Source organism: Apium graveolens, chromosome 9 (assembly GCF_009905375.1).
Source record: "Apium graveolens cultivar Ventura chromosome 9, ASM990537v1, whole genome shotgun sequence".
Lineage (NCBI taxonomy): Eukaryota > Viridiplantae > Streptophyta > Magnoliopsida > Apiales > Apiaceae > Apium > Apium graveolens.
In genome coordinates this window covers 221,614,277-221,627,195 of record NC_133655.1, presented here as the reverse complement: position 1 = coordinate 221,627,195, position 12,919 = coordinate 221,614,277, and the positions used below count along the sequence as shown (strand labels likewise).

The following is a 12,919-nucleotide window of genomic DNA, read 5'->3' as shown; positions in this document are numbered from 1 at the left end:
CAATTCTTCCTTGCCTAGAATGGGCACTGGAGTCTCAACAGAAATACTATCTTCAGGACTGGAGGAAGACTCATTATGTTCTGACAGCACAAGAGTGTGTGAAGCAATTGGAGATTCAGGAATAACATTATCTAAATTCTGAACATCAGAATTTATCTCCAGAGCTGGTGTGGTTGGTGTAGATGGTATCTCAACATTTAAAATTGGAAAATGAGTTGGAGATTGTGAGCTTCTTTAGATGGAGCTTTCAGATAAAGAACATTTGGTATATTCAAATTATGAATATCTATTTCAGAAGTTGTAGTTTGTTCTTCAGCATCATCTGTAGCTTTAATAGGAGAGACATGAGGTGTTGACACGGTATTCTGAGCTTGAGTAGGGAATGGCAGAGCTTCAATTACCACAGGTTCTGATGAGATCAGAGATTCCTGATCCCCTTCCTCGGCTTCAGTTGAATCCTCAGATATAGGCTTGGCCTTGTACCTTTCTGCCCTCATTTTCTTTAATCTCCTTGCCAGTGAAGGATTTGCTTTAGCAGCTTCAGAACTTACAGACTTCCTCTTCAAAGTATCAGAACTTTGAGCTGCAGTTTCTTTCTGAGAAGTAACATTCTCAGCTCCAACTATCACAGGTTATGATGCATGAACCCGTGCTTCAATTGTTTCCTCTAATCATCACAATTTATTATTGACCATAATTTTAATCAAAACATTCATCAAAAGATATAGTTCAAATAGATGAAGTAAAGATTAACAAATTACAATTAGAAAATTCACAGTCACATAATAAGAGAGAAACAGAGACTAAATCTTACAATTAAAGGAAATTTCATTAATATATCAAACGAATACATTTCATGAAATTTATAGATTACATGCAAAAATTACAAGATAGTCCTATTCTAAGATGCTTGACATCAACAGCCTTAGTCCTAGAAGAAAACCTATCGACTAGTTCCTCCTGCTGCTGACAAAGAGTGCTGCAAGATGGATGATATGTTCTTGCTGAAGGAGAGCCTCTCTCCTTTCATCTTCCAATCGATCAAGATAGAGCTGATAGTCCATCGAAAAGAATAAGAGGTCTGTGTGAACCTCTTGTGGAACAGAGTTCCAGAGCTCTTCAAGAATGGCGGTGACATGCCACTCCTATTGCCAGTCATCACAACTCAACTCTATATTGAAAGTTTCATAGTTCATGAACAAGTTGAAAAGAACCATTTTTGTTTATGAAGAAGAAAAATGCTGAGAATTAAAAGAGAGGGTGAGTGTGTGAGAAAATGGAAGATGATTTGGCTGAGATGAATTGTCGATTTAAATAGCCAATGGAATACCACGGGACGCGAGGACTGTTTAACGATTAAGAGTAAAAAATAATGATGCCTCGTCTCCCTAAACCGATGTGTAATAATAACAGTCAGTAAAAAGTTAAAGCAGGAGTTAATGGGCACGGGAAATAATTAACAATTATTGTGCACATGTAGTTTTTCAAGACAAACACGTTTACCACTAAGCCATAATGATTATGACTGTTTTTATCTTACCCTAATATATTCTGATTTAAATATGACTGTTTCAGTTTTTACCATAAATAAGTCAAGTAAAGAATAATGCCACGTAAGCATCAAGGATTCCATCAGGATTTAATATCAGAACTTAAAAAGTGAATATCTTTTTCTGTGATTCTTCATACAAATACTGACTTAATTCGTCATAGTTTAATCATCAGAACTTTCATCAGAACTTGTCCTCAAAATTTATGCAAATGACACTTAACTATTTTTCAAAAACAACTTAATCACCACAGTAATTTTCATCATTCATATGGAGTGAAAGTGTGTGCATTCAGCAGAATTTTAGATAAAGATTAAAGTCTGATAAACTTCAGTACATCTTAGAAATAAGGCATAACTAAAAAAAGTGCTTAAAATCTGTCATCAATCACAAAGTCTACTCAAGAACAAATTTATGCAAGAATCCACCTCAACTGTTTGTGCTCATTTTATGCATCTTTTGAAATTCCTTTTTACAGTGGCTTCTCAGTGTAAGTGAGTCACGATGCTTATCAGAATTTATGCTGTTGTCAGAGTATTTCTCCAGTAATCAGAGAATGTGAAAAGTCACCAAGAAAATTAATTTACTTTTCTAATGCATATTACTTAATACCAACAATGCACTTGGGTCTTCCCTTCCACATATTTACTCTAGATCTCAAATGAGTACCTAACTTTTATTTTCTTTTCTTTTCTTTTGATAAGTGAGGCTTATCAGCATTTAGTTCATTCTTAAGATTTGCCGACATCAGAATCTGACAGATAAGAAGCAAGAATCTAGTTTGTGACTTAGTAATAAGATACACAAAGTAAACTTGACTAAGCTCAAAATCAGAATTTGCTTGTGTTAATGAGTTTCCACATAAATAACTAATTCAAACATGAGATTTCTAGTATGTTAAAGACTACTAGGTCAGCATATAGCACAGTTATCCTCATTGGATTGAATAGTCACAGAACATTCAAAACACTGTCAGAGTTTAAAGATCCACATCAGATAACAAACAACATTTAATGAATTCTCAATTTTAGCACAGATTATATGACAATAAAACAATCTGTAAACACTGATCATAAAGTCTGATGCATGAGAACAAAAACTAAGCAGATTTAGAGAAAGAACCTGAAACCATTCCAAGTTCATTTACCAGTCTTGTAAAAGTAGCTTCACATAGTGGTTTTGTGAAGATATCTGCTAGTTGTTGATTTGTTGGAACAAAATGCAATTCCACTGTACCTTCCATCACATGTTCCCTTATGAATTGGTACATAATGCTGATGTGATTTGTCATTGAGTGTTGAACTGGATTACCTGTCATAGCAATAACACTTTGATTATCACAGTATATAGGGATTTTAGAAAATTCTAACCCATAATCCAGTAACTGATTCTTCATCCAAAGAATCTGTGCACAACAGCTTCCTGCAACAATATATTATGCTTCTGCAGTTGATGTGGAAATTGACTTTTGTTTCTTACTAAACCAAGAAATCAATATGCCTCCAAGAAATTGGCAGCTTCCACTAGTGCTTTTCCTGTCTATTTTGCATCCTGCAAAATCTACATCTGAGTAACCTATTAGCTTAAAATCTGATTATCTAGGATACCACAATCCTAGATCAGCTGTACCCTTAAGGTACTTGAAAATTCTTTTCACAGCTATTAAGTGAGGTTCTCTTGGATCAGCCTGAAATCTTGCACAAAGACAGGTAGCATACATGATATCAGGTCTACTTGCAGTTAAATAGAGTAAATAACCAATCATACCTTTGTAGTTAGTAATATCTACTGATGAACCAATATCTTTATATAACTTGGTTGCAGTGGCCGTGGGAGTGGATGCAATTGAACAATCTTGCATTCCAAATTTCTTCAGTAAATTTCTGGTGTACTTGGATTGATAGATAAAAGTACCTTCTTCATTTTGCTTGACTTGAAGGCCCAGAAAATAACTAAGTTCTCCCATCATACTCATTTGATAAGTCCCTTCCATGGTTGAGGTAGAACAGTGTTTTATCAATTGTACCTCTGTGAAATCCACTTTCCAGAAGGAATTGAGCTAAAGTCTCATACCATGCTCTAAGAGCTTGCTTAAGGCCATAAAGTGCTTTGTCAAGCCTGTAGACATGATTTGAAAATTTTAAATCTACAAAGCCTGGAGGTTGTTCAACATAGAATTCTTCTTCTAATTCGCCATTAAAAAAAGCATTTTTCACATCCATTTGAAAGACTTTAAACTTTTTGTGAGCAGCATAAGCCAAAAAGATTCTTATGGCTTCTAATCTAGCAACTGGTGCAAATGTTTCATCATAATCAATACCCTCTTGTTGAGAGTAGCCTTTAGCAACCAGCCTTGCTTTGTTTCTTGTAATTATGCCATCACTGTCAGTTTTGTTTCTGAACACCCATTTTATGCCAACAATGGATCTATCATTTGGTCTTGGCACTTGGGTCCAGACTTTATTTCTTCCAAATTCATTTAACTCTTCCTGCATTGCTTGCACCCAATCAGCATCTTGAAGAGCTTCTTCCACTTTCTTTGGTTCAATCTGAGATAGAAAAGAATGATAGAGACATTCATTTGATGTTGCAGTTCTAGTTCTGACACCTGTTTCAGGATCTCCAATAATTAAGTCAGGTGTATATGATTTGGTCCACTTCCTTGCAGATTGAAGTTGACTTCTAGAACTGGATCCTCCCCCATGATACATGCTGTCTCCATCAGCATTTTCTGATGCTCCCCCTGTAGTTATGCTCTCTGAGACTTCAGAATTTGACTTGGATCCTTCAGGATTTGAAGTATTAGAGATTCCAGAATTATCAAAATTTGGCTCATCAGAACTAGATGAATCAGAACTTAAAGAGCCAGTGTCAGGTTCGGATGCTTCTTGAGAGTCTTGAGATGTGGTAGGATCTTCAGCTTGCCCCCCCTGGACATGTGCATTTTCCTTTGGAGTTGTTACCACAGATTCAATAACATCAGTACTTACAGGATCAGAGTTTAGGTCATCAGAATTTACAGAATCAAAATTTAAGTCTTCATTTTCAAATCTCAGCTGATCGTGATCATTGAAATCTTCAAGTCCAGTAATCTTCTTATCATCAAAAGATACATTGATAGATTCCATGATAACCCTTGTTCTTAAATTGTAGACTCTGAAGGCTTTTATGGAAAGTGGATATCCAACAAAGATTCCTTCATCAGCTTTTAGATCAAATTTTGACAGTTGTTCAGGATGAGTCTTAAGAACAAAACACTTGCATCCAAATACATGAAAGTATTTCAGATTTGGCTTCTTTTTCTTCACCATCTCATATGGTGTTTTTCTATGCTTGTTTATGAGTGTTGCATTCTGTGTAAAACAAGCAGTATGCATAGCTTCAGCCCAAAAGTAGGTTGGCAGCTTTGTTTCATCAAGTATAGTTCATGTAGCTTCAATGAGAGTCATGTTCTTTCTACAACTCCATTTTGCTGTGGAGTTCCAGGTGTAGAAAATTTATGTTTGATTCCATGCTTTTTGCAGAACTCTTCCATGATTAAATTCTTGAACTCAGTGCCATTATCACTTCTTATAATTTTAACAGAATCTTTGACCAACTTATCCAACTGTCTGACATGGTCAGTTAGAGTAGATGGAGTTTCATTCTTCTTGTGCAAGAAGTACACCCAAGTGTACCTTGTGAACTCATCCACTATAACCATAGCATATTTCTTCTTTGCTATAGACATGACATTGACTGGACCAAATAGATCAACATGCAGCAGGTGATAAGGCTCAAGAATTGATGACTCGGTTTTGCTCTTGAAAGAAGATTTTCTTTGTTTTGCCTTTTGACATGAATCACAAAGGCCATCAGGAGCAAATACTGATTTTGGCAGTCCTCTCACAAGATCTTTCTTTACAAGCTCATTTATGTTGTTGAAGTTTAAATGAGAGAGTCTTTTGTGCCAATTTCAGCTTTCTTCAATTGATGCTCTACTCAACAGACAGATTGCAGAACCATCAGAACTTGTTGAAAGTCTGGCTTCATAAATGTTACCATGCCTGTAACCTTTCGATACCACTTTGCCTGTAGAATTGCTTACAACTTCATAGTTTTCTTCAAAGAAATCCACATGATAACCTCTGTCACAGATTTGACTCATACTCAGCAGATTGTGTTTAAGTCCTGAGACAAGAGCTACTGATTCAATGATGATATTCCCAAAATTAATATTGTCATATCCTAGAGTTTTTCCCAGGTTGCCATCTCCATAAGAAACTCCTGGGACAACTTTCTCCACAAAGTCTAAGATCAGGGCTTTATTTCCAGTCATATGTCCTGAACATTCACTATCCAGTACTAGGATGTTTTTCCTGTTACCCTGCAATCACAAAGACCACTAATGGTTAATTTTAAGGACCCAGACTTGTTTGGATCCTTTGACCTTTTTAAGTTTGTTAGCATTTGCAGCGGATTTAATATCAGAGTTTATGCTAACATGTTGTTTATCAGAACTTATATCAGACTTTGCATCAGACTTTGCACTAGAAGGAATTAAAGTAATTTTCTTCAAAGAAGGTTTTATTTGATAATAATCATAGTATAAACTATGATATTCCTTACAAGTATAAATGGAATGTCATACACTACCACAATGAAACAAGGATTTTGTGGTTTAAACCTAAAAGACTGACTCTTAACTCCTGACTTAGGAGGTAAAGAGTTTATATTCTAATTCTTCCTACAAAAAGAAGCAAGATGGTTAGAGTTTCCACAGTTATAACATTTCTTTCTAGGACCATTAGGAATAGGCATATAATTATTACTTTTATTCACACCTTCCTTTCCATTCTTATTTTTCCTAGTTGCCTTAACCTTGTTGACATTCCTTATTTCTTTCAGCTTATGCTTAATCTGCTTCTTTGTCATTAAGCCTATGTTGACTTCAGCTGGTTTATCCTGTTCTAATTTGTCAGAAGTTGACTTCTCCTGAACTTCTGTCACAGACTCTTTCATCTTTTCAGAATCAGACTTTACAGTTTTAGCTACAAACTTAACATGATTTACCTTTGGCTTAGCAGTTTGTTTAACAACAATTGGCTCAATTTGTTCAGTTCCTTTTTCACTTTTATCATCTCCATAACCTAAGCCCTCTTTCCAGTTTCCACTACTTAATAAATTCTGAGTTGTTTTGCCAGAGTTAGTCCAAGTCCTGATAATCTCTTTTTCTTTTTCTAACTCAGTTTTGAGAGATTTATTCAATTTTAGCAATTCATCTCTAACATAAAAAGCATCATCTCTCTCTTTCTGAGTTTGATAGAACATAACTAACTCTTTTTCTAAATAATCATTCATCTTCTTAAAAGCAAGATTTTCAGAAGTTAATATTTCACATGTTAAAGTTTGATCTCTGTAGCTAATAAGCATGGTTTTAAGATATAATCTCAACTCAGGTAATATCATCAGTATGAAAAGTATAAGTTGTTTGAGGTACCTTTAATTCAGTAGTTTCAGGGCTGCCATCAGCATTTGCCATCAAGGCATAGTTCACCTCATCTTCAGAATCTGAAGTGTCTGTCCAGCTTTTCTTCTTTGTGACAAGTGTCTTGCCTTTGTCACTCTTTCCTTTCTTGCAGTCAGGAGATATGTGGCCTCTTTCACCACAATTGTAGCATTTGACATTTGAGTTGTCCCATCTTTCAGACTTTGCACTTTTGCCTTCATACTTTCTGAACCCTTTCTTGGAAAAATTCTTTACCTTCTGAATTTCTGGTAGACTATCTTTATGATACCATTCACCATAAGAGCACACAATTTCATCATCTCTTCATCAGCATCTATTGCAGGTAAACTTTCAGTTTCTGAATCATCATCATCATCAGAACTTGATGATTCTGAATCAGACTTTGTGATGAGAGCCTTTCCTTTGCCTTTCTTTGAGACAACCACTTTGGGGGATTCCTCCTCAGCCTCAAGAACAACTGTCCTTGACTTTTTCCCATGTTTCTTGCTTCTTTGATCCATCTCAAATTCATAATTCTTGAGCATACCATAAATTTCATCAAGAGTAGTTTCATCAAGAGCATAGTTGTCTCTTATAGTAGTAGACTTCAAATCCCAACATTCAGGAAGAGCTTTTGAGTCAAATTGCCCATACTCTTGAGGGAGTATAGTCCTCATGTTCTTCTTGATTGCATCAGTTCCCTGGCATCTTGTCTCCAAAGCATCTCATATCTCCTTTATAGTCTTGCAATGAATTACCCTGTTTAACATGACATTATTAATGGCACTATGCAGCAAATGCCTTACCTTTGCATCCTTGGAAATGGATGAGATATCTTCAGTTGTATACTCACTTTTCTCCTTTGGTATGGTCTTTGTTGGCTGATCTGCAACTACAACAGTGAGCTTGGTTGGCTTATGTGGTCCTTCATTAATTCTGTCAAGATATTCTGGATCTGTAGCTTCCAGAAACATAGTCATCTTCACTTTCCATATGGGATACTCAGAAGGTCTCAGTATCGGAACCCTAATAGTCTCATATCGACTGTGGATTTGTGTGTTTTTAGTTTCTTCAGTTTTGGTGGGTTTGGTTGGATTTTCTGCTTCTTCAGACATGATTGTTTTGGATCTTTACCGTACGTGTATTAACAAATAAGCTCTGATACCAATTGTTAGGTCACACAACACTGTAGAAGGGGGTTGAATATAGTGTAGAATACAATCAAATCGATTTCGAACACAAGTAACAGTAAACATATATATTCAATATAATAAACTCTGTTACAATGGAAATGTTCTCTCTCAGTGATGAACAAATATCACGAGAGCTGCTAGGTTACAATGTATGATCTTCTCGATAATGATAACACATATAGTGTAAACCTATGTCTGTGTTTATATAGTACACAGTTACAAGATAACTTCTAATTGATATGAAATATAATTTTGTCTCCTAAAATATGTTAGATATATTTGATAATGTCATGACTAATATGATTTATGTTTAGTTTTTAGATCTTACTTAAACAGGACAAATCAGTACTTAAGGTTCAGGAGATATTTATCAGAAGATAATATCATGACTTAAAGGAAACGTTCAGATAAGGAAGGTGGCTGATTGAAAGGAAAAGAAGATCAAGACAAACGTAAGAAGAGATATGCATGAAGAAGGAATTCTATGAAGAATAGAATACTTGGAAGAAAAGATATTTGATTGATATATTTTAGGAAGCAGAATTATATTCCATATCAATTAGTGATTATCTTGTAACTGTGTAGTATATAAACACAGACATAGGGTTTACACTATAAGTGTTATCATTATCGAGAATATTATTCATTGTAACCCTAGCTCATCACTGAGAGAGGATAGTTCCATACTGTAACAGAGTTTATTATTTTGAATAAAGTTTGTTTTCTGTTACTTGTGTTATTAGAATTTGATTTGATTGTGCTATACACTGTATTCACCCCCCCCTCTACAGTGTGTGTGACCTAACAAGTGGTATCAGAGCCTATCTGTTAACACACAAACAGTTTAAGATCCAAAAACAATCATGTCTGAAGCAGAAACTCCAACTAAGCCCCCCAAAACTGAAGAACCACCAAAGACACAAATCCAAAGTCGATATGAGACTATTAAAGTTCCCATATTGAAACCGTCTGAATATCCCATATGGAAGGTGAGGATGACTATGTTTCTGGAAGCTACAGATCCAGAATATCTTGACAGAATCAAGGAAGGACCTCACAATCCAACAAAGCTCGTTGTTGCAGTTGCAGGTGAAGCAGCAAAGTCTGTACCAAAGGAGAAGAGTGATTACACTGCTGAAGATATCGCTTCAATTGCTAAGGATGCGAAGGTACGACACTTGCTGCATAGTGCCACTGATAATGTAATGTCAAACAGGGTAAATAACTGCAAGACTACAAAGGAGATATGGGATGCCCTGGAAACAAGATGTCAGGGAACTGATTTGATCAAGAAGAACAGGAAGACAATAATCACTCAAGAGTATGAACACTTTGACTCAAAACAAAATGAGTCATTGACTGATTTATATGACAGATTTGTCAAGCTCTTGAATGATTTGTCATTGGTTGATAAGGAGTATGATCTTGAAGATTCAAACCTTAAATTCTTGTTAGCTCTTCCTGAAAGCGGGGATTTGAAGGCAACAACTATAAGAGACAACTATAATCTTGATGAAACGACTCTTGATGAAATTTATGGGATGCTCAAGACTCATGAACTTGAGATGGAACAAAGAAGCAAGAGAAAAGGAGGAAAGTCAAGGACAGTTGCTCTTAAGGCTGAAGAAGAATCCCCCAAGGCAGTTACCTCAAAGAAAGGCAAGGGTAAAGCTCTCTTCACAAAGTCTGATACTGAGTCATCAATTTCTGATAGTGATGATGACTCAGAAACTGAAAGCTTGCCTGAGACGGATGCTGATGGTAAAAGTCCTGGGATGAGTCTGGTAACCTATAAACCACATATAAGTTGGAATTAAACCAAAGTCGCTTATGAATCTATACTTTAACCAATTAGACTCTAACGCTCGCTTTGCGCTCAACGATTCTCTTAAGTCGCTTTGCGATCAACCTATCCGGAATCCAGCAGTGAAAGTTCCAGTCATTGGATTTTCTTGTTGAGCACTTGGAAAAAGCTGATGAGATGTTAATTAATGATGATTTCAAGACACAGTTTCGAGTCACTGTATTAGGTACTAGACATCTGCAAGGTCTACATTCAACAACTCATGCAGAGTTACATAAAATTCAGGAAGAATTGCTCAAGCAAGAAACGATTAAGAAAATTGACAATAAAACTTTATTCCAACCTACCTTTGATAGAGTTGCTTACATTGAGAAGACCCAAGAGCAACAGTCTCATATTGATGATATTTTGAAAAATCAAGCTTCTCAGCAATCTCAACTCGATGAAATCCAATCCTCAGTGGAATTACTTGTCTCTCTTCTCTTACCTGCTGATGCCAAAAAGGGGGAGAAGGTAATTAAGTCCAAATGCAAAACTGTTAAGACACTGAAGGGGAAGGATGATGAAAAAGATGACCAAGGAAACTCTGGAATGGGTGGAGGTCATGGTCAAGGTAGTGGTTTCTCATCAAGAAGAGGTGAAGCTACAAGTCCTAGAACAAGTTCTGTTACTGGAAAAAGAATTACTTCTGATTTCGGTAAAAGAATAAGTTCTGATGAACTTTTGGATCTTGATGAAGAAATTTCAAGACAGTTACCTTTCTTCATGTTAACTTCTTTCCCTATGAAATTCATGTATTTAGGAACATATGATCCGAAATAATATCGACCATCATCCAATATACTTCTTCTGATATTGGCAAGAATCATGTTTGACCATAACCTAGAAGTTTCATCTTCAATTCTTAGCAAATAGTGAATGCACTTCAATTCTTTTGTAGACATGATCATTAGTTCATAAAGTGAAAGAACTTGAATTTGATCATTTTGCAATAAGAAAAAGATCTTTTGTTTAAATTTAGAACCATCATTTTTATCGAGAATAATCTTCACTCACCACAAAGAATAGACTAAAATCAATAGAAATCTATTAAAACATAAGATATTAAAAGTTTTTTTTTTCTTATAACATGATCTTATTGATATATTTTAAGTAAATAATACAATAATAAATACAAAACCATTTATTTCTTTCTACAAATACAGGTTATAATTATAACAATCTTTAATCTAAGAAATTATTATTTTGATATGGAAGAAATATCAAGATTTTTTTCCCTCGATTTTTTGATATTGAAAATAACAACAAATTTTGTTAAAAATAATTTTGTTAAATACAATCCTCAATTAAATTAACCAAAAAACTTAATTGTTCAATTCCAAAAAAAAGAAACCATAAAATATCTAAAACACAATTCCAAATTCATGCCGCCTAGAAAACACAGCAAAAACCACATTTAGGTCTCATCTCAACCTCAAAAGCTAACGATCCGTGTGACATCAGGAGACACCTCGACAGCCATCGATCTCATAAAATCCAACGGTACACACTCACACTCAAACAAAGACATCAATCCGCGGCTAAACCTCTCCACCAATCACATCTCGTCTCCCTGACTCTCCCCTCAGTATATAAATCTCTCTACATTTCTGTCCACTCACCAGTCACCACAAACAATCTGCAACCAGTTACAGTTACTCATATTTCAATTCACACACACAAATCAACATCTCTGTTTTCATTTTTCACTGAATCAATGGCAACAACAGTAGCGAAACCAAAGGCTCCTAAGGTTCCAAAGGAGAAGAAAGCAGCAGTTGCCAAGAAGCCTAAGGCTCATCCTCCTTATTCTGATGTAAATACACACAATTTTCAAGAGTTATAAATTCGAATGTTTGTAATGTGTAATGGAATTGATTTAATTTGTTATATTGATTTGCAGATGATTAAGGAAGCAATTGCAACGCTCAAGGAACGAACAGGCTCGAGCCAATACGCAATCACAAAATTCATCGAGGACCATCAAAAGGACTTATCTCCGCTTTTCAAGAAGCACATTAGTCTTCAACTGAAGCGTCTGGTAGCTTCCGGAAGCTTAACTAAGATCAAATCATCATACAAGCTATCCGCACCTGTCAAACCAGAGGTAGTGAAGAAGAAAGATGTTGCTGCTAAGCCAAAGAAGGCGGTTACTGCTGTGAAGCCGAAGAAGGTCGCTGCTGCTTCTGCTACGAAGAAGAAGAAGAGCGTTGTGAAGCCAAAGGCTAAGGCGGCGGAGAAGCCGAAGAAGGCTGTGAAGGCGAAAGCGAGTGCGAGGAAGACGGTGGAAAAGAAGGCTAAGGCGACGCCTGTTAAGAAGGCGAAGGCGGTGAAGAAGGTGAAGAGCTTGAAGTCACCAGTGAAGAAGGGGAAGAAATGAATTAGGCCTGCTGTATTAGAAGGGTTTTTATTATTTATGGGTTCTGTTATGTAATATATATCATATATCAGCAGCAGCCAGCAGGCTTGGGTTTTAATAGTTTTTCTTTTTAATTAGGGTTCTGAATTTTACTTTATTTTAATTTAAATGGAGTTGTTTGAATGTTTGGGTTTCTTATATTTCAGCTTCATGTTTGACTAATTTGTTATTAGTTTGGAATGTTAAGCACAATTTTAGGCAGTATTTCTTCAAGGAGATGAAATGGTTCTGATTGCCCCCGAATATGAGAAAGGTGGGTTTATATGATTTCAACAACAACACATTCTCTATTGCCTTTATAAACATTTACGAAAATAATTTCATGAGAATAGATTTTGGAATTTTTCAGCAATAATCACATCCTCTGTTGCTTTTGATGAGCATTTACGAAAACAATTTCTATCCATTAGAGAATTTTTTTTCTTA

General features: G+C 35.7%; 1 protein-coding gene across 1 annotated transcript; it reads left to right on the top strand.

The window, feature by feature from the left end:
• Positions 1–11,684: 11,684 nt before the first annotated feature.
• On the top strand, positions 11,685–12,616 carry LOC141684496 (histone H1.1-like). The gene is made up of 2 exons (XM_074489507.1): positions 11,685–11,890; positions 11,978–12,616. The coding sequence occupies exons 1-2, from the start codon at positions 11,792–11,794 to the stop codon at positions 12,452–12,454; spliced, it is 576 nt and encodes a 191-aa protein (XP_074345608.1). The 5' UTR covers positions 11,685–11,791; the 3' UTR covers positions 12,455–12,616.
• The last annotated feature ends 303 nt before the right edge of the window (positions 12,617–12,919 follow it).